Source organism: Pelophylax lessonae (genome assembly GCF_965119305.1).
Source record: "Pelophylax lessonae genome assembly, chromosome: 10".
NCBI lineage: Eukaryota > Metazoa > Chordata > Amphibia > Anura > Ranidae > Pelophylax > Pelophylax lessonae.
In genome coordinates, this window is record NC_138777.1 from 49756559 (window position 1) to 49779910 (window position 23352).

General features: G+C 42.5%; 1 protein-coding gene across 1 annotated transcript in view; it reads left to right on the forward strand.

The window, feature by feature from the left end:
• LOC309565172 (ovochymase-2-like) overlaps positions 1 to 23352 on the forward strand; it is a 132007-nt gene that overhangs the window by 64113 nt on the left and 44542 nt on the right. The window contains exons 11-14 of the mRNA XM_082269968.1: positions 3927 to 4001; positions 17695 to 17881; positions 18664 to 18733; positions 22156 to 22351. Coding sequence (XP_082126094.1) covers positions 3927 to 4001; positions 17695 to 17881; positions 18664 to 18733; positions 22156 to 22351 — 528 coding nt within the window. The remainder of the gene's footprint in view (positions 1 to 3926; positions 4002 to 17694; positions 17882 to 18663; positions 18734 to 22155; positions 22352 to 23352) is intronic.

Sequence of the window (23352 nt, forward strand, 5' to 3'; positions counted from 1 at the left end):
ATTCCGACATTGCTAGGCTCATTTTTTCCTCATTTACCCTAGTGGAGCAACCAAAGGCTGGGGGAATTGTATGCCCATCCATATACAACATGGTGGACCCAGGGATCAAATATATTTGATCTCAGCTCTCCCTTTAAAGTACCTTTAAGAGTTTTCAATAATTGCAGTTAGAAACACAAATAATAAACAGATAGTTCAATAGACACATTGCCAGAGCATGAGATCTCAATTTGGGTCTTACTGTGACTAGTACTCAAGAAAAGCTGCCTATGACAAAACGCAGTCTAAAGTGTCCACTACCATCTACAGCCTATTTCATGCAGCTGGACCTCAGACATTTAGCAACTTTCATAAAGAAAAGAGCCATATATGCCTCGTTTCCACTGAGCGGATCGGTTCGGGTCGGTTCGGTACGCTAATTTGAGTGTTTCCATTATGAAAGTGGCCCATACAGCCGAACCAAACTGCACCATTCCTGGTCCTGCTTCAGATGTAGGGCCATAGGAAATGGTACGGAATGGTTAGGGCGGAGCTACTGGCGTCACACGATAGATTCCACTGATTGGCGGACAGGAAAACTTCAATGCTCACGTCAAATGAAAGAGCTAAACAAACGCCTCATTTGGTGTAAACCCCGCATGGTCCCTGGTGGCCCGACTTGCAGTGGAAACGCTCACCTGAATAGACCGGACCATTCTAACCCTTCCAAACTGTACCGACCCGAAAAACTTGGTTTCTCAATGTTATCAGAATGGTGGAGAAAATGATACAGTTCAAATTTATACATAGACTTTACTACACTCCAGACTGTTCCCATAAGACAGGCCTTCTACTTAATTTCAACTGTGTGCGATGCTAACGTGAAAATGCCGAAATATTTCATATCTTCTTGACCAGTTCAAGAATTCAGAGCTATTTGTCATTAGTGTATGCTATTTGAAGGAATACTATACTTGAACTGAATATCTCCAAGAAAAGGGACATTTTCCTATTGAGCATTCTGGAGGACATGTCCCCTTGAATTATCGTAGGATTTAATCTAATACTGATCTATGACAGGTGATTCTGCTACACTAGCAAGACCCAGACTCACAATACATCAATATGAATAAACCTGTCAATGATAATGCAACCAAATACAAACTCACCTTCAATGGTTGAGAATGCCCAAATAAGTTTAGTAAAATATGGAACTCATGGTTGAAAAAAATAGATGCTATGTCTAAGTTTGACATGCTTCTTTGCATTGCAGGCGTTGTTCATCGTGAGTGGGGCAAGAGTCCACGGAGTGAGTGTGAGAGTGAATGGTTTCTGGCTCGTTGCCTTGGTAACCTGGTTGTAGAATAGAAACATCTCAGCAGAGCCCCCACTTGTAGTACTTACCCCCGTTGGAGCCTCTAGTTACGAATGGGTTCTCTAAAACCCCGATAGTGGGTAGGCATATACGTATGTTCCTGACAAGGGGTATCCCTGGAGGTGGCTATAAAGTACCTGGCGTCTAATTGCCGCTGTTGCCAGGAAGGAGATGGAGCAGGAGTGAGTGGGAGATTTCTAAAAGAGCCCGTTCTGCTCACACAACAGGGAACTTAGAGCCTGCTGCTGGACACACAGTCCACTCTGTCTACACAGATCCCAGAGATGGAGGGGGGGGGAGCAGGCAAAGGACAACACAGCCAGTGGGGGACATAGATGCCGGAGTGGAGACCCTAAATTTGGCTTAGGTTCAAACTGGTAGCAAAGGTTCCTCCATCCATGCTGTTTAATGTGGATGGGAGAATCCATAGATTTCTGAACTTTTAAAGTAAATGGGGAGCTTAAGGTGGAGACAGAATACATGCAGTCCAAAATGAAAACTTATTGTAACAGGAGGACCCGGATATTCAGAGGACCCATGGGATGAAAGTTACAGGCAGGTACACATGAAAGAATTCAATTAAGAATGAATGAAATACAGATTAACATTATCCCTTGTGGTTCCTTGTCTGAGTGTGGTATTATGACATACAGTAGCTCCAAACTGTGCCTCCTTTGAGACCAAATTCCTCAGTCACTCGTGCAGCCTCAGTTGTCCAACCTCTAACAACTTCTATGTCAGGTGTCTCCTAAAATCTCTAAACTGGGAGCCAGACTGTGGCCATTGGTCAAGAGGTGCCGATGTCGGTGGGAATAAACAATGCCCCATCTTTGGTGTCAGTGGGAGGATTTGTGCCCCAACGTTGGTGTCAGTGGGCCCAATCCTTGGTATCATTGGGATGAATTGTGCCCCATCGCTGGTGTCATTGGGAGGAATTGTGCCCCATCGCTGGTGTCATTGGGATGAATTGTGCCCCATCGCTGGTGTCATTGGGAGGAATTGTGCCCCAGCATTGGTGTCATTAGGCTCCATTGTTGGTGTCATTGGGAGGAATCGTGCTCCTTTGTTGGTTTCTGAGGGAGGAACATGCCCCACCATTGTTGTCAGTGGGAAATATTGTGCCCAATCATTAGTGTCATTTTGCCCAATTGTTGGTGTAATTGGGAGGAATTGTGGTCCATTATTGGTGTAATTGAGAGGAATTGTGCCCCTTCACTGGTCTCGGGAGGGGGGAGGTCGGGGGGAGGCGGCTATACCCCATTTTTGGTATCAGTGGATGAAATAGTGGCCAAAGGGTCAGATAAAAGCAAGCAAAGGGCTGCATCTGGCCCCTGGGCTGCAGTTTGCAGACCACTGCTCTTGAATTTGCTATTTTGAGAAGCCAATATAAAGGAAAAATAGTGGTAAAAAAGTACTTGTGGTGTTTAGCTGCATATTGGATTTTTGTGGTTCATGTAACCTGAGCTTTGGCAGGGACATGTTTCTTTGCCTATATACTGTGTGCTGAAAGTTTCGAGGTATGGGTAGAAAGTAAAGGGAAATTTCCCCAATGGGACACAGATGGCAGGAAAAAAAACAACTGATGAGATTATAACCCACCCTCACAATATCCAAAATATTAAAAGAAAATGTTTAGCTTTAGTTTTACTTTAAATAGTTCATTTTCTTTATGGAGGAAAGAGGGATTGGGATCCGGAAGAAAGACAGTTTCTTCAAATGAGGGGCAATTGGGAGGTATGAAGGGGGTCTCTCTTGGGGTCTCTCTTTGCCATCTTAGAAGGTGGGGAGGTATGTTGTGATGTATGTAGGCTGTGGGTGTTGGTTCCTATTGTTGACTGGTTTTGATGTTTAAGATTATGCTTGAGGTTCAGGAAAGTCAAATAATGTCATAAATCAGGGGTCTCTAAACTGCGGCCTGGGGGCTGGATGTAGCGCTTTGCTCTCTTTTATCCAGCCCTTGGGTCACTATTCCATCCACCAACAATGGGGCATAATTCCTGTCGCTGACACCAACAGTGGGTCACTATTCTTCCCACTGATACCATTGAATGGGCACAATTCCTCCTACTGGCACAATTCCTTCCATTGATATCAACAATGGGCCAATATTCCTCCCACTTGCACCAAAGATGGGACAAAATTCCTTCCATTGACACCAATGATGGGGCACTATTCCTTCCATTGACACAAAGACAGGGCATTTTCTACTCCCACTGGCCCTAGTCTGGCCCCTTTAAAGGAGTAACAGCCAGGACCTAATATTTTATATTTTTAGAAGTAGAGGTTACTAAAGGCATTTTCTGTGTTTTATGTTACCTTTAACTGTATGTATACAGTATATAGTGTGTGTGTATATATATATATATATATATATATATATATATATATATATATATCCAAAGGGTCAGGTCAAAAATGAAGCCCTTCATTGGCCCGGCAAGGGGCTCATTGCCTGAAATTGCCAATATGTTCTAATTTCATTGTTGTATTTAAAAAATAATTACAGTATGTAAATCCTGTATAATAATATAATCATTGTATTAAAATGGTAATTACTATATTTTTATTACAGCCTCGGAGAGCAAACCTGAAGATTTTGGAGGATCGAAAAAACCACCAAAACCTGGAAATAGACTTGCAGATGCTGGTAAATGGCTTAGTATATTGTAAGAGTAGACTTAAAGAAAACCTGTACTATGAGAAATTAAAAAGAGTGTTGTTGCTAGTGAAAATGTTTTTTTCCTACCTGTCTTGACTTGCTGACCGCCTAACTGCGAAAATACGTCATCACCTTGACATTAGATACAGCAGTTATGGCTGCAGCTAGATGCGGTAACCCCTGGTACCATTTCTTTCCCTCAGGTTCCGGTCTTTCTCATAGAAATAGCTGGGTCATTTTTAGAAGCAGCGGGAGGGGCCGCCCCCCTTCTCACATCGCTTTCCGATGGTTTTGTAGCTTACCTGGTGGATCGGGAAACACGGAAACTGATTTGGTGCTGGCGGTGACTGGGCACAGAGATGAGTGAAGAAAGGATGGCCTCCACTCATCTCTATGCCCTAGGAGGACTGGAAGGTAGAAAAAGAAGGGCGTGCAATAAAGGGTGTTAAATTTATTATAATAGCAAAAAACATGCTCACAAAAAAATGTATAACGTATAACACGTTAGATAAAACTCCAGTAACGAGGGTCATGCATCTCTGTCGTTGGAAACTGACGTGTTTCGGGAGACACGCTCCCTTCTTCAGATCTTCCCCCCCTAGGAGGACTGGAGCGACGTCATGACTTCTGGTTTTCGGCTACATGTAAACAAGGCCACATTTTTTTTTTTAAAAGCAAGAGATCAAAGAAACATTTTTTTTTTTTTTTATCTTTTTGCTATTAAGGGTAGAAGAGAGATTTGGGGTCTTTTAAACCCCAGATCTCTTCATAAAGAGGATTGTTATCGCAAGGGATGTCTACATTTCTTGTGATAGCAATAAAAGTGATCCAAAAATATTTTTTAATGGGACAATGTAAGAATGAAAAAAAGTAAAAAAAAAAAAAAAATTGAAAAGCTTCTCCATCCCCGCGTGCTCACGTGCAGTTGTGAACGCATACAGAGGTCATGCCCACATACTTAAACAGTGTTCACACCACACGTGAAGTATCACCACGTACATCTGAGCAAGAGCAATAATTCTAGCACTAGACCTCCTTTAACTCTAAAGTGGTAACCTGTAGAAATTTTAAAGCCTTGCCTATGGAGGTTTTTTAAGAACCCTAGTTTGTTGCCATTCCACGCCATTTCTGCACAATTTTAAAGAATGACGCGTCAGGTATCTATTTACTCAGTGTAACATCATCTTTCATATTATACCCAAAAATTGGAGTATATACTATGTTTTTTTTTTTTTTTTTGCATTAAAGTTTATTTTCCTAAAAAAAAATGGTGTTTAACCACTTAACGTCTAGCCACGTAGACCTACGTCGGCTGACTTTGTGTGGTTATACCGGGATGATGCCTCTAGCTAGAGGCATCATCCCGGTACTGTTGTTTGAAGCCGACGGTCGGCTTTCCGTCGGTAACGACCGATGCGGCGCGGGACCCGCGCGATCGTTACCCGGGGGGGCGGGAGGGGACATCCCCCCCTCCCGCCGCCTTCCGTGGCTTTGCTCGGGGCTCCCGTCCCACCGGGAGCCCCGAGCACCCAGCCGGCACGTCCGCCGGCTGGATGGAGTCCCGATGAATGCCAGAAATGGCATCGATCGGGTCTCCGATGACGTAACCTGGAGGCGGCGTCCATGACGTCACTTCCGGGTTACTGTGCTGCAAAAGGCGGCAGATTTGAAAAACGGCTGTATGCAAAAATGCAGTTTTCGGCGCTTTGCATACAGGGAAGTGTAGTGGAGGGGTCTAGGGTCTTTTAGATCCTCGATCCCTCCATAAAGTGTACCTGTCACTACATATTGGTGTCACAAGGGATGTTTACATTGCTTGTGACAGCAATAAAAGTGATCAGATTTTTTTTTTTAAAAAAAAAACCTGTAATAAAGTTAAAAAAAAAAGAAAAAATAAATAGGAAAAAAAAAAATTTAGCCGCCCCCGTTAGCTCGCGCACAAAAAAAACCGTATACGCAAGTCGAGCCGCGAATTAAATCGCTGTTCAAACCACACATGTGAGATATCGCCGCGATCGCCAGAGTGTGGGCAATAATTTAAAAAAAGAGCTACACTCTAACTCTAAACTGGTAACCGTTAAATAAATTTAAAGCGTCGCAGATTGAGATCTCTATTGACCGTAGTTTGTCGCCATCCCACGGGGAGGCGCAATTTTAAACCGTAACATGTTGGGTATCTATTTACTCGGCGTGACATCATCTTTCACAATATACAAAAAAAATGGGATAACTTTACTGTTTAGTATTTTTTAAATGCAGTGAAATGTGATTTTTCAAATTTTTTCCAAAAAAATTGTGTTTTAAAGACCGCTGCGCAAATACCGCGTGACAAAAAATTTTGCAATGACCGACATTTTATTCTCCAGAGTCTTTGCTAAAAAAAAATATATATATATATATATATATATATATATATATATATATAATGTTTGGGGGTTTTAAGTAGTTTTCTAGCAAAAAAATACTGTTTTAAACTTGTAAACAAAAAGTGTCAAAAATAGGCTTAGTGGTAAAGTGGTTAAAATACCACTGCACAAAAAACATGTGACCTTTAAAACTGCAGCCGCCGCCATTTTATTCTCTAGGGTCTCTGCTAAAAAATATATATATTTAATGTTACAATTTGTTACTTGTAAACAACAAGTGTCAGAAAAGGCCTTCTCAGCAAGTTATTAAAGCGGTGCTAACCTTTCCCCACTTTCCCCACTTTCCCCATATTTATTGGATTTTAGTTCTTTCCATTGTGGAGGCTCAGCATCACATGCAGGTATTACCTAGACAGTCTGCCTAGGAACACTCACTCCTCTATATGGACATCCACCCATCAAAGCATTTTTATGTTTGCAAAACTCCTTTCAAGAGTCACACAAAAAATGCAAGAAGTAGCCCTGCAACAAGGGTGTATGTTGCCTCAACAAAAGCTGTCCGTCCACCTGACAGAAGGTCTGGCAGGTGGACGGACGGCTCTTGTTGAGGCAACATCAAACCTGGAGGACTTACCCAATGGCCTGCTACAAGCCCTGACTATGGTGGGTGGATGGATGTTTCCAGTATCTGAACTCTTTGAAGATTAGGAGATAAAAATATGTTTAGTCATAATCACTTACATGATCAATCTGTGCTGCATATCCAGGCGATACCTTGAGGGGACATACACCCTTGTAGCAGGTGTTAAGATCTCAAGGTTACCCTTAAGGCCCGTACACACGTACCGATCGTCGGCCGACGGAACGTCCTACAAATGTTCGCGGCTGGTGTGTTTGTTGTTTGTCTGTTGAAAAGTGCTCCAAACTTGCCCAGGACATTTGTCTTCCGACAGAAAATGACGTCACTACGTTCCACGCACGTTCGCCGCTACAAAAGAGGAAGTGAGTGTTTGGCCGTGACCCTTCTGGGCATCTCGCGCTGATTTCGGTAGCATTTGTTTGGTTGACGACATTTCGCTATTTTCCGAGACATCGTTCGAGAATTTATTATGGCGACCGTGAATTCGTCCGTTGCTGTCGTTAGTGTTGGAGTTTTGGCTCTGAGACGACGTACGAGCAATAGGAAGAAGAAGCGGACCTCCTGGACGAAAAATTGGTTGCTTAACCGTGATCAATTTTCTCATATGTCCTTGCTGAGGGAGCTCCAGGAAAATAATCCTGATGACTTCAGGAATTATTTGAGGATGACGGATCCCATCTTTCACCGTCTTCTTGCCCTGGTGTCCCCCTATATTCTGAAGCAGGATACTTGTATGCGGCTTGCAATTACTCCTGAGCAAAGGTTAATTGCGACGTTGAGGTATCTTGCAACAGGGAGAAGCCTGCAGGATCTGAAGTTCACCACAGGCATCTCCCCCCAAGCTCTTGGAGTCATCATCCCTGAGACCTGCTCTGCCATCATCAAGGTCTTGCAGAAGGACTATATCAAGGTATGTTTGATTTTTTACATTACATTACATGTATTACTAGTTTCACCTGAATTATGATGTTTTTGGATGTACAGCAATTGACACAGGCCATTATTTGTAAACTACCCTCTGTCCGCATGCACATAGTAGTAAAGATGTAGATTATCTTTAACCATTTGTAAAATTACCCACTAACCACCCCACCATTCTCTCCTATGTGTCCCTAAACGCATTGCCTGTTAACAGTATTTTGAATTTGGGTCATTTTATTGCTTTCCCTCAAACAATTATTCCTTGGCCAATGTTTTAGTACCTAGTTAATGATTTATCTAAAATACATCAGTCCATCCATTCCCACCTATGATTCTGTATGTTTATGTAATGATGTTAAAACCTTCACTGACCACAAGCCCTAATTGATGTATAAATGCCCAGTTTTACTTACCCATCCCCCCACCCACATGCTAAATCTCAAAGTCAGCATATACCAAAGCTCAAGTTCAGAGGTCTTCAAACTATGGGCCACCAGTTGTTCACGAACTTCAATTTCCATCATGCCTAGTCATGTCTGTGAATGTCAGAGAATTACAAGGCCTCATGGGATGTGTAGTTCTGCAACAGCTGGATGGCCGTAGTTTGTAAATCTCAGCTCTAGCTGGTGAGTATAATGGGCCATACACACTAGAAGATTGTCAGAACAATTTATCCTTCCGATTTACCAAAACCAAATAATATGAGGTCCAACAAACACTTTCAAATCCTATGCAATCTGGTAGGCCCTTGCACTACATAGAAAAGGTAAATCTGCACGAAAAAGTCTTCAGAGAATCTTCTAGTGTGTATGGCCCTTTACAATATAAGAACAATAGGAGGTTGAAAATAAATGTATGTAGATGTTACATCCCCATATCCAAACCTTTGCCTTCCTGTTGTATATTTTTTTAGCAAGTTGCATAAGCATTTAACAGACAACTGTGTGTGTAATTAATAATGTGATGTGCTCAAGCACTAATTTTATTTTTTTTATTTTTTCCCCACAGTTTCCTTCAAACGCAGAGCAATGGCTGGAGATTTCTGATCAATTTCTGGAGAAGTGGAATTTTCCCAATTGTGGGGGTGCTATTGATGGGAAGCACGTCCGCATTGTCCCCCCTCCGAATTCCGGCACATTTTATTATAATTATAAAGGTTTTTTTAGTATAGTCATGCTAGCCATAGTTAATGCAAACTATGAGTTTATTTTTTTGGATATTGGCAAAAATGGCCGCAATTCGGATGGGGGAGTTATTGATCAGACGGAGTTCGCTCGTCGTCTAAAGAACGGCACTCTGAACCTGCCATCCAGGGAGCAAACTGTTGAGGGTATGAGCTTTGTGTTTATCGCAGATGAGGCTTTTGCGCTTGGGGAGCATCTCATGAAGCCCTACCCTCAGAGGAACCTCACCCCAGACCAAAGGATTTACAACTACCGGTTGTCCAGAGCTCGCAGAGTTGTGGAGAATGCCTTCGGGATAATGGCCAACCGGTTCCGGATATTCCTGACGTCCATAAACCTGGCACTGTACAAAGTGGATAATGTGGTCTTGTGTTGCTGCATTTTGCACAACTTCCTACGCAGGAATGCACAAAATTATGTCTTGCAGCAACTGGATACTGACCCTGCTATGCCAGGTACAAGTGGAGAGGCCCAACCTTCTAACCAAGTGGAGTCCATGACGTCAATGGAAGTTGGACGGTCAGCATTGGCATCACACAGGGCCCGTCAGATCCGCCAGGAATATCTGGACTATTTCGTGGGGAGAGGAGCTGTGTCCTGGCAGCAATCACTGTCACACACCCATTAATCTTGTTAAAGATTGGACACACAAGATAAATGTCAGAGATATATTATTTTTCAACACATTAAACAAAAATTGCAATGATTCTGTATTGTGGATTATAATCATTTGGGCACATATGCCAAACACAATTATTTGGGTTAATCATGTGTTATATATGTGTGACTTTGGAAGGGTTAATACATTCATCAGTGTGTTTCTTGACTGTAGTCTCTCACCAGCTGATCCAAAGTGATGATGGCCATGTGTTATTTTTTAGCCAGTGGTGTAAATACAAGGGCCTTCTGCACCCCACAAAATGTACACAAACCCTGTCACATTGAGAACTAGGTCACACCCAAGGTTCATCTAATGTCACCTTACATTGGTGTTCATTGTCCAGAAGTTGCCCATACTATATATTTCATATAATACATTAGGGTATTAACAAAGTACCTACACCTGTTATGTTGTGTTCATTTATGACATCCTTCTCACTGCCCACCAATATTAGGATATGTCAGTGTTATGTGAAACTTGATCATTGTTCATCTCAAAGTGTTATATATATAGGTAATGGAAAGTGAACTAGAGCAACGAACAAGCAATACACTATAGATTACACTGATCTCCCTACACTGATTGCTACTGGCAATATCAATGCCATATTGAATCCTAGGACTGCTAGTACCTTGAGTGTTGAGTCACACTTATGCGATGCGGGAAGTCTGCGACTTTGCAGCCTTCCAGCATTGCATAAGGGTGACCCGCCACTTACTTTTTCCACAGGATTGTATTCCACAAGTGTTAAGCACTGTGCGATCCAATCCAGATACATCAGAAATAAAGGGTCATGTGCGACTTGTATGCGTGTTCAGTGCGAATGTAGCCATACAAAGTGTATGTCTCAATTCACACTGCACATCTGATGGCATGTAATATCGTAGCGCACTGCTCCTTTATTACATGCGATCAGATGTTCATGCGAAAATCAGCTATACAGTTTGTATGGCTCAATTCGCACTGCACTCGCACAAAAGTCGCACATGATGCATTTATTCAGCCGCATCAGGATAGGATCGCACAATCGTTCAAACTTGTGTGATCCGATCCTGTGTGAAATGTCAGATCGCACTGTGATATGTGTTAAAACTGGGGGTATCTTTAACATTTCATTGACACCTCCAGCAACTCGCATATGGCAGTGACCAAAATGCTTTCATTAACATGTAAATATGGGAATAGGACAGCCATCATACATTTAGTGCTTCTTTACACAGCTTTAGACCTCGACCCCCCAACTAAAGTCTAATAAAGAATTGAACACACATTGTTGAATGTAAAAACGTTTTAGTATCAAACATTCACAGGGTTAGGGTTAGGGTTAGGGTTAGGGTTAGGGTGTTGTAAAGTGCTTTTCCCAAACTTGGGTACACTCTTTAACATCTGAGTGTAATTAAAATGCCCTAAAACATTCTTAAAAAATTGTAACATCAGGAACATCCCAATACAAACATTAAAAACCTAGTAAAATTGTGGCTTAAAATTTGCCAATCATGTCCACAAAATTGCGCATTTTGATTTGTAATGCCGTTGCAGTCTCCTTTATTTGTTCCAGGTCTGCGCAGCATTGGAGAGCCTCACGGGTCAATTTGGCTAATGTGCAACTATGTAAAACATGGTCTGTAAAAATTAAAAAAAAATGAGTCAATGTGAATCACCTACATGAGGTCATAATAATAGAGAAACATTTGGTGTCCAGGTAATCTTAAATTCCTCTCGAGTTAATACCTACCCTGTTCTTATGCTCTTTTGCCCTAGGCTCTTCTTCTTCCTCCTGTCCTCCTCCGATGCTGTTGCTGATGATTCTGCCGGTCTCCTGAGCTTACTATATATTCATTAGGGGTGTGAACGCATGATGACGTCATTGTGAGGGCATGGTTGTAATGTATATATATTAAGATGCAGAGACCAGAGACGGGCAGAATGCACGGCAACAGCATTGGAGGAGGACAGGAGGAAGAAGAAGAGCCTAGGGCAAAAGAGCAGACAACATAAGAGCAGAAGATTGGACAGCAGAAGAGTGGAGAGGAGAAGATCCAAAGAGCAGAGTGGAGAAGACCGGATGAAGATATTTAAGAACATTTCATAAACGTCTCCTGTCGTTATTCACATACACTTCCATTTATGTGGTTAATGTGTAGGGGTACTATGTACCCCATACCCATTCACATAGTGATTGGGGTCTGGGATCTGGGGGCCACCCTTTGTTAAAGGTTGCTTCCAAAGTCCTAGGAACCCCCTGGCCGCATGACCCCCCAAAACCACCAGACAGGGTTGTGGGGATGAGGCTCTTGTCCTCCTCTACATGGGAGTAAGGTGCTTTTGGGTGTGCGGTGCAGAGGCCCCCTGGCCCAAAGCAACAAAACCCCCCCATGTTGAGGGCATGTGTCCTGCTGTGGTCCAGGGGGTGTTTGGTCCGCTTGCTCGTTCTCTTTCCTGGCCTGACAAGCTGCATGCTTGTATAAGGGTCTGGTAGGGGTTTTGGGGGTAACCCACGCTGTCTTTTTGTTGTGGGCATACCCTCAAACTCAATACCACACACAAAAGGCCTGGTTGTGAACTTGGGGGGACACCCACGGTGGGTTGTTCAATTTTTGGGTGTAGTTCCCCCTCAAAAATCTTCACAACGCAAGTGGCCCCGCAAGTCAGAGCATCCTGATCCGACTTACGGTGCGACTTCCATTCAAATAAAGAGGCTCCCATAGGGAACTAGTGTTGTAAATTGGAGGCTAAAAATAACACTGATAAAAATCATTATGAAAAAACCTACGTGGGCACACAATTGGCTCTTGGACACTTGGTCCTGGTTCCTCCACAGTTTCGGAACTGGCTTCCATGCTGCTTGGCAAGTTGCCAGGAGATCGGGCTTCTGACCTGGCTGGGGATGCCACATCCTGGCATGATGCAACATCTGCAATGTAAATTTGCAAGGGAATACAAGAATATAAGGTTAAACAATCATTGCAAATACACATATTTCTATGATACCACTACACAAAAATCTGTGACTACCAACCTTCTTGTTGCTCTGGTGTCTCATCACTTGTTGGCTCCACCAGGATTATTTCCGGAATAATGTCTTCATCTACATAATACAAAACATTGGCCATATCATAAAAGTCACAAGAGGTACATTTGTTAGGACATGGTGCCCTGCTTGATAGCTCTTTTAGTAACAAATATGAAGACATGTACATGGTTATCTACGAAAAATATGGTACATTAATGTTTGACAGTGCATAGGAACCAATTACCTTTAGTGGAATCTGTGCCACCTTCTGTGCCCATGTCCTCATCTTGTTCCACAACTGCCGATGGAGCTGCCAAACCTCTCCTCCTCCTTTCCCATTGTTTGGCACGGAGTTTACGTTTTTCTCCTATTTAAAGGTTTGAATAATAATCTGTGATTAATAGGAATGTTTGCTGAGAAGATTCGTGCAGGAAAGAACGTTCGTTGCAACACAATACATATATTTTTCACTATGGCTTCCTGACTTTTAATGTCATATACTAAAACATCAACAATAGATCGATCAAATCACGACATGACAACTAAAATGAGTAATCTAACTTTTTACATAGACATTATAATCTAGACATGTTAATACAACATACACAAAATTATAAAAAAACATATTGCATGATTAAAAAAATAAAGAAAAAATAAAACTTACTTTTTTTCAAAATCCGATGGATTTGGGAAAGCTGATCCTGCTCACGGTGTTTGAGGTCAGACCACCGTTTCCGAATCTGATCTTTCGATCGCTCGACACCGAATTTTTTGACCAAACAGGCCACCACCTTGTCCATGATGCCATCTTTCCTGGCATTGGGCCGATCGTAATTTGCCAACTTTCCATCGTAATCCATTTTTTCTAAAATGGAGACCATCTCCACCATTTCTGGCTTTGACATGGGTGTAGCCCTTGATTTTCGGGTGGCCCAATCACTTCGGCCCCCACTAATTGAGCTCCCAGATTGTTGAGACATGGTTCCTAATTAAACAATGATTATTCCACTGCCTCAGGTGTGAGTGTCGCATGTAGGCCTGATCTTCGGCACGTACACACCCCTGCACAAGCCCGCCACTGGAGGAGGAGTTGACGCCTGCGCTGTATTTAAAGGACGCCAGATCGTTCGGCCGACGATTCGCTAGCGGACATATCGAGAGTTGGAGCACGATCGAGCGGCGAATCACGACTTTTCCCCACAAACAAAGGTACGACTCTTTTAATAGAAAGTGTGTGTTTTGGGCCCTATACAGCTTTTATTAGGAATATCTTTATTATGTGCCAAAATACATGCTATTTTAATATGTTTTGTGTTGTTTTGTGTCTTGCAGGCATATACTGTCCTGCAATATGGTGGACAATTTCACCACCCACAACTTTTTAATAAGTTTTATTGATGAGTTCAGGCAACTGCCCTGTTTGTGGCAAGTCAAGTCCGCAGATTATAAAAATCGAAAACTCAGAAAACAGGCCATGGAACATTTGGTGGCCTTCTACAAGCCCGTCTGTCCTGGGGCAAATTTTGATTATATCCGCAAAAAAATAAACAGTATTCGCACTGCCTACAGGCGGGAGTTAAAAAAAATAGAAGATTCCACCCAGTCTGGAGCAGGGGCACGGAATGTATATGTACCACGGCTGTGGTACTATGATAACATGCGGTTCCTGGCAGACACCATGGAATCCAGGCCGTCAATTTCTACACTGCCTTCTACTTCGGCAGAGGGCTCAGTGTCGGTAGATCCAAGCCAGGATGAGGATTTCCTGGAGGAGAGTTTTACTCAGGTATGGCATTTCACAATATATTGTCTGCTAAAATGTAATCATGTAACAAAATTATAAGCTAAACCATAATTGACCCTTTAGGTAAACGGGCATAGCAAGGGGTTGGCATGACAGGCAACCGCCAGGGGCGCAGGCCAAGGGGGGTGGGTCACAAAAACATTGGCATTGTTTTATTGTTTATTTTAACAATCCACTCAGCCTGCACACCCCAGAACCCCCAGTTTGCAGGCGGATTCATGCAGGTGTAAAACATTGAGAGCTGCTTCATGCAGGTGTAAAACATTGAGAGCAGCTGAGCCAAAAGACCAGGAGACTGAGACTGCCTCTCACTGCATCCCCAGCACCCCTCCGGTCTTACAAACACTGCTGCATCCCCAGCACACCTCTGGTCCTAAGAAACACTGCTGTAGCCTCAGCATTCCTCTGGCTCAACCTTTTTTAATACAAAACTAACAGCTCCTGCAAATGATCCATCCATCCTTGCTTCCATGTCTCTGGTCTCTCACTCTGGGTCAGCAAGGCAGGTGGCTTCCTTATTCATGTTTCCCTGCACTGCTTCACCCTCAATGCCCTACATCAAGTCCTCTGCAAGTTCAGGCCCCTCTCTCTCTGCAACCCCCTCCTCTCTCTCTCACACCCCCTCTTTCTCTCCCTCTCTCTATCTCTCAACCCTCTCTTTCTTTTTCACACCTGAGACAATGATTGCCCACTAGAGAGCTCTACACTGGGCAAACAAGGGGCAAATTAGAAACTTTTAATGCCCTTTAATTTTTTTTTGGGGGGGTGGGTTACAGTTTTACATTGATCTTGGGGGGGGGGGGGTTGTTGCCAAATACAGCTCCTCAACAAGGGCACTGGAGACCCTAGATATGCCACTGTATGTAAAGTCTGCTATTTGTTCACAATAATATAACAAACATGCATTTTTATATACACTATAACATTCTAATCAATTGTTCATTTCATCAACAGGGAAGTGTCACTGAGGAGGAGCCAGGTTGCAGCCAGGAGCCTGGGGAGCCTGTGGAGCCTGAGGAGCCTGCGGAACTCTTTCCACCACCACCTCCTCCTGCCAAACGGAGGCAAAAGAGGAAGCACGTGGATGACATCACCGACGAGTTTATCCAGGAGGCCACCATAGCCCTACGTCGGAAACCGGAGGCCAATGAGTCCTTCGGGAATATGACTGCCAAAATCCTGGATAAGGTGGACCTCAGGCAGTGTCAGTATGCCAGAAAAATTATTCTGGATGTGCTGCAAAACGCAGAAAACGGCATACTTACTGAGCACAGCCACGCATGCCAGGAGCACCCGTGCCCTCCACCTCCACCTCCACCTCCACCTCCACAACACCCACCACCTCGCCAAATGCCACATGGCCAGTGGCAATATGGCCAGCAGGATCCAAACCTGCCCTCATGGCAACCTGATTACAGTTACCAGCAACTTTAATTTGTGTAACCCCCTATTATTTATTTTACCCCTGTTTGCCAGTTTCTAGTTTAATTTTGTCCAAATGGACCTTTTTTATGTTTAGTTTATTATACGGAAAGTATTGATGTTTGCTTTGTTTTTTTTTTGCTGAGATCCAAAAAATAAAGAAAATTTAAAATAAAAAATGGCCTATCTGAATTTGTTAACATGTTTAATATTGTGCATAACCTGAAAAATATGTTTTAGACATTAATTCATACAAGAATAAAGGGTCATATCAATAGTTAGATCTTTGGTGTGAAAATACAAAAATAATGGTGAAGAGTTCAAATTATTTAATTCTAAAATTTGATAGAACAGATAGAATAGACAAACATTATCTTCATCATAACAGAACACATGCCTTTTTATTAGAAAAGTATGGCATTATGAGCAGCATCTTCCTTCTTCTCACATTTATCAAGATGAGCATGTGCTCCGCATTTCACCTATTTCTTGGACTTCCGCGAGCCGAAAGTTCTTTCTGAATAAAATGTTGAGTTTACTAGAGAAAATTCTTCCGGGAACTCATTTGGTTTGATCATGCGTGTTGGGATTTGTAGCTGTGTGTCGGCAGAATTGTGTACTGACAGGCGAACAATCGTCCGTTCTGGTGTCGGCATACAAATATTTTCATGTTTGCAAGAAAGACTTTTGTCCGCGGATTGTGCGCAGACATCTGTCGGAGGCACCATACTAACACGCGTACAATCGGCAGATCCTTCGTCCACCGACGTTTGTATGCCGACGATCGGTACGTGTGTACGGGCCTTTAGGCACTGCTGTCTTGAAATTGGGGCAACACTTCATCCCTGTGTCCACCCTCCAGACGTGCTGCTTGTGACCATTAACAATCTCTACTGCTCCTGCTAATGTGATACCCTGCCAATATTGGTGTTGAAGAAGCTACGCAACAAAGCGAAACGCGTTGACAAGCGGAAGTGACCCAATATGCGGACACCTCCTTTGGGTATTGTAACCCGTATTGTACCAACTTTTGGGAGGTGCTGTATAGGGGCCAGATTAAGGACTAGTATGTCACATGCATGGTTTAAAGCTTTCTTTTTTTTTTTTGGATGCTTTTGTAAGCGTCTTTTTTTTTAATATGTGTACTAATAAACATTTGATACTTTTTTTTTTTTTTTAAAAAGTCTTGGTCTCATGTTGGTGCCAGTAAAGTTCATCAACTGCAGGACTAGTTCTTGCATTTTTTGTGTATACAATATATTTTGGGATGTGGCACGGGTAGAGGTCGCCCTTTGTTTGATTTTCCTTTCAAGAGTCTCCCTACTATCTAAGAGGTGAAAGGAGTACCGAGTGCTGTGATGTTTTCATGAAGCTATGTACAGCACCGTACTAGCTCCTCCCACCAGCCATAATCCACCTACATTGCACAGAGAAGCACAGAGACCCTGTGCTGACACATCACTGGGTCTAAAATAAGGTATGTATTGAAAACAGGTTTATTTAAAATGTATTTAGCATGTCGATGAGGGTGGGGGTGGGGGAGGAAGAACAAGGTAAAACAAAATATAAGCAGATCAAACTTCATCTTAAAGAAAATAATCAGAAAATCATTGTTGTACAGTAGGGATTTCCCCATACTTGCTTATTGGGTTTTTTTTATTTTGTCTTAGACACAGGTTGTGTAGCTGCACCAATCCTACCTATGTTCTTTAACCAGAGCATAACTGTAGCAGAGGAAGCCATTCCAAACTCTTGGCCCTGGCACGTCAGCATAAGCTTTGGCAGTAAGCACTTCTGCAGTGGGGTAATTGTGACAAAAAAGTTTGTCCTAACAGCTGCCAGCTGTGTTGCACACAAGTAAGTAGTATTGTCAAGTATATCCATCCATATAAAGCAGGGGTCTCCAAACTTTCTAACCAAAGGACCAGTATACTGTCCTTCAAACTTTAGGGTGTTCAGACTGTGGCCAGTGGGGGAAGAAAATGTCCTGGCATCAGTGGGAGTAAACAATGCCCCATCATTGGTATTAGGGGTATAGTAGTGCCCCATCATTGGTATCAATGGGAGGAACAGTGCCCTATTGTTGGTGTTAGTGGGAAGAATAGTCCCCCATCACTGGTGTCAGTGGGAGGAATGGTGCACCATCATTGGTGTCAGTGGGAGGAATATTGCCCCATCATTAGTATCAATGCGAGGAATCATGCCCCATCATTGGTGTCAGTGGGAGGAATCGTGCCCCATCAATTGTGTCAGTGGGAGTTCTAGTGTCCCATTGTAAGTATTAATGGGAGGAATAGTGCCCTATTCTTGGTATCCATGGGAGGAATAGTGCGCTATAGTTGGTGTCAGTGAGAAGACTAGTGCACCATTGTCCGTGTCAGGGACCATGCCCCACTGTTGCTGAAAGTGGGAGTAATATTGACCCAAGGGCCAAGTAAAAGCAAGCAAAGGGCCACATCTGGCCCCTTGGCTGCAGTTTGGAGACTATTATAAAGTAAAACATATAGCCAGGACTTGGCAACTAGTTCATCATTGACGTGTGTGTGGCCACCGTGGTTGATGTCAGTTTATCCAATAAGTGAAATATATCCATTATCTTTCTTTGAGTATTTGAATTATAACTCAGTTTTGTACTGCAGAAGACGGTTCCGAGAACTGCTGCGGGTGGTCGCTGGACTGCATGATCTGGACAGCCCACAAGATACCCAGGTTTGACTGTTTCTTCATTATCTGCAAGCCAACAGGGTTGCCACTTGAGTGCTTTCCAAATGGTCAGATTGTTTTGTAAACCTCCCAGTCACGTTTTACCATCTGTGTTAGTGACGGTGATATGGAAGGACATTTCTGGATTGGAGAACAATTTTTGGCGATAGAGCCTCATAGCTAAATAATTAGCTATTCACTCCAACCTCAGACCTGAGGTACCGTATTTACAGCACTAACATCAGTGCTAACCTTTTCTACCAGAACTATTTTTTATTTATTTTTTGCACACATTATAAAATCTGCATTTTATTATTAGAAATCACTGTAAACCTCCCAAAAAAAGTATATATTTCATGAAAGCAGAGACTGTGGAGAATAAAAAAGTGTTAGTTGCAATTTTTTATATTACTAAATCCAATATTTGTGGAGCTTTTTATAAAACCCATATTTTCAGGAAACAAAATACACTAAAATGATTTTTAGTGCAAACACAATATTATGCCATGTTTTAATATAAAATATTGGGTTGCATCGAGTTTATAGATACCAAACATGTCAAGTCTTAACATTGTGTATGCCTGTGGAATTGCAAAACATGATGGCACCCAAAATCCGCCTTAGGTAATGCTTTAAACCTTTACAGGTTATTAATTGAGGGTTTACCATGAATTATGGCCTAAAATTATTGCTCTCACGCTCACTGGTGTAATTGATGCTTAGATACACGTGCTCACCCTATGATGCGCTTTTTATATGGGGTGTGTACGCGGATGCTTTAAAACATTTTAAATTATTTTTATTTTCTAACATTATTTTCTTTTTATTTTACACTTATTCATTTTATTTTTTATTTTTTGCTACTTTATTGGTATAACAAGGGGTCTAACAAGCCCCCTATGTGATAGAATGGACAGGTGACAGTTACTCTTTTTATACAGATGCTGGGGGTCCCCCAGTGTCTCCCCTGCCTCCAATGCAGCTGTTTGGCCACAGGTTGTGTGGCTTTCATGGGTACACTTTGAGAGCCCCATAAAAGTGATTGGAAGGCTGGCCGCATCACTTTTATCTGAAAGCCTTTCGCTGGCTGTTAAAAACAGAACCAAACTCACAGTTGCAGCTGTTTAAAATTGTACATTGGTGGACAAGTGGTTAAACCAGGGGTCTTCAAACTTTGGCCCTCCAGTTGTTCAGGAACTACAATTCCCATCATGCCTATTCATGTCTGTGAATGTCTAAATTTTACAATGCCTCATGGGATGTGTAGTTCGGCAACAGCTGGAGGGCCATAGTTTGAGGATCACTGGGTTAAACAATAAAGTAATAAACTAAAAATGTATGTAGACACAGCCCCTAGTGCACTTCAATCATGTTAAAGCCAGCTAGAAGAAATAACCAGTTATTCTGGGTTTCTGTGTTAGGGGATTGTGTTAACAGCAGTGACTAATGGAGGATCTGTTACCATGTAATGATGTAGATAGTGCCGGTTTAGCAGGGAAAGGGTCCCTGCATGGGTGTGAAACCCATTGGAGACAGATGGGTGTTGCCCACAATACTTTAGAGTGCTCTCTAATCAGTCATGGCTCCTATGGGCTGCAAGAGCAGTTTGAAGCCTGACACATGGGCATCATATGTCCCATCTGACCCTAAGAAATAAGCCACTGACTTAGACTGACATCTAAGAGTGAGATCTGGAGATTCTGAAGAGCCAGAGGTAGTTACCATCTAGACAGACCGATGTGCCTGCGCTAAGACAGGAGCAGTCTGTATGTGAGCAGACAATGGGTTCAGTCTGGTGACCAATGGATCGAGTTTAGCAGAGAGGCTGTGACAGTTTTTCTAAGGATGTGGCACTTGAAATAAGCTTTGGTACACCTCCATCATGAAATTGACCTCCACCCATAAGTAAAAGTGGACCTAAAAAACAAAGATGCTCCCAGTAGGGTGTCATCGTATAACAGGTCCTGCTGTGCCAATGAAAATCAGAGGGAAGAGATGAGCTGTTTTCTAATGCAGACTTCACGAAGGTTGGCTCCATCCACCCATATGCAAACTTTTACATAGAGAGAAGAGGAGGACTCCAATAGCATAAGTACCAATAAAAATAATGTAATCCATCTTTACAATACATACACTATATTACCAAAAGTATTGGGACACCTGCCTTTACTCACACTCAAACTTTAATGACATCCCAGTCCTAGTCCGTAGGGTTCAATGATGAGTTGGCCCACCTTTGAGGTCAGGACTCTTTGCGGGCCAGTCAAGTTCCCCCTCCCTGAACTTGTTCATCTATGTCTTTATGGACCTTTCTTTGTGGACTGGTCCAAGTCATTTGGTGGAGGGAGGATTATGGTGTGGGGTTGTTTTTCAGGGTTTGGGCTTGGCCCCTTCGTTCCATTGAAAGGAACTCTTAAGGCATCAGCATACCAAGTCATTTTGGACAATTTCATGTTCCCAACTGGGAACAGTTTGGGGTTGCTGTTGACCCAGTCCGTTCTCATCCGATCTGCCCATAGAGAACAGCAGGGAATCTTACAGCTCTGTCTCTGCACACCTTTGGCGGATCGATCACCCGCTGAGCAGAACGGACCTCATCGGACACACCGCCATGTGAAAGGACCTTAAATCCTGTACGGGCAAGCAGATACACTGACCGGAAGAATCAATTAACTTACATTCGCAAAGGATGTCAGGACTTGTAGTTCATTCATACACAGAGCTGTGTGTATGAATGATGCAGCGGTGTTGGCGGAGCCCCACGCGGTCACGCTGATCCCAAAAAATGGCAGCTAGTATGGGGGACTTCTCCCCACACTGCTGTCACAGGGAGTGCCAGGATCAGATAACGGCTGCAGCATTGGGAACATGCTATATGTTCCACCCTAAAAAACTGGTGGAAAATATAACATGTTCCCAAAGGTGAACGTATCCTTTAAAAAGAAAACCACATAGCAAAAGTGGCAAATGCTGAGGTCTGCAGCACTAACTGCTGTCTAAATTTGTGGGTTTAGTAACACATCGGAGGAATAGATAAAGCTGTGCGACAAATAGCAAGGAGGCTGAAAGACGTTTGTGTTCGTTGTTATGCTAAACAATCCCTGCATGGGCAGAACGCTGTTGTACTTTGACATTTGGATGACTTAAAGTTGGCAAGAAACCCTAAAACACATTCTGCCGAGTGGACAAAGTCCTTGTAAAACTTCCTATGTAAAGTTAAATCTCACACAGCCAAGAAAATAGGAAAAACAAAAAACTGTCAATGTGTCATGTTTACAAAATCAAACCGTTTCATCATTGGAAATTATAGACATTTCTTTCAAGTCCAAAGGAGTAATCCTTTAAGAGATCATTTTTAAAATTCCATTACTATTCTGTATGAGTTTCTCAGTAAATGGCTTAAAACTTTATCTTTTGTTCTGTTCCAGAAATGTTCAATAAAAGAAATCATATTGCATCCTGAATTTAATTCACTGACTTTGGAATACGATCTTGCTCTGCTCCAGCTGGGAGAACCGTTGCTGTTCAATGACAATGTACAACCAGTGTGTTTCTCTCGTTCAAAAAACAATTTGACATCTTCCATCATTTGTGTGGTAACTGGATGGGATCTCAATGGGGAAGGTATGTGTACTGTAATGTCCCATCCTGGTCTATAGCGCTAATACAGTAAGGAAGGAACAGTATAAGGATTTTTTTAATTAAGGTTTTTACCCAGGATTCAGCTAATTTTTACCCAGGATTTAGACATTCTGTTAATTAAATGCCATTACAAAAATATGTGGCTCTTGGGTGAAAACAATACTTTGTATATGCAAAGCGCTGTCACCCAGAGAAAAGTCCTATAAATTTTGTAGTCCATAATGTAGTGGAACATAATTGTTGATTTTTTTTTTCTTTTTTTTTTTTAAATTCAATCTGTGTTTATTAAGTGTTTTAGGACAAATTGGGGATACAGAATGTGGAAGAAGGGGGTACAAGAGATTATAGTACAAGTGTAACATATGTCAACATCGAGAACATTAGCATGAGGTTCCAGGACCCAACAGTACCCATTTTGAGTTGCTAAGGTTCCAAGATGTCTGTTTCTCCCGGGGGGCACAATAAACTATAAATACATTTGGAAATAAGGGAGAGGGACTATCAAGTTTTTTTTATAAAGACACCATCATTTAGGGGTTAGTGTGCCCATGTTTATGTATTGATGTCATGTTCAATACATGGGCTAAGGTGAGGACTTTGTGGCAGATTACAAGATTTTTTGGCCCCATAGACTTCAATAGAAACACCTGACTTGGACATTTTTAAAGCGTTTTGTAACTCGTTTTCTGCTCAACAGCAGATCTCCACCCCTAATTTTCTCTCCCTCTTCTTCTTCTCCCCCTAGTACTTTCTATTGGCTAAACAAAAACACCTAAATATGTAAAACGCTTGTAATACGCTTCTAAAACGCTTTAGAGAAGCTTGTAAAAAGCTGCAAAAAAGCTAAAAAAAAAGCGCCCTTAAAAACACCAGTAAAATGATACGCTCAACTGTGAATGGAGCCTTAGGGAGGAAAGGGTGGGGGGCAGCAAAAATTATGGTTTTAATAGAGAGATGGGGTAGCATAGTAAAGGTGGTGGTGG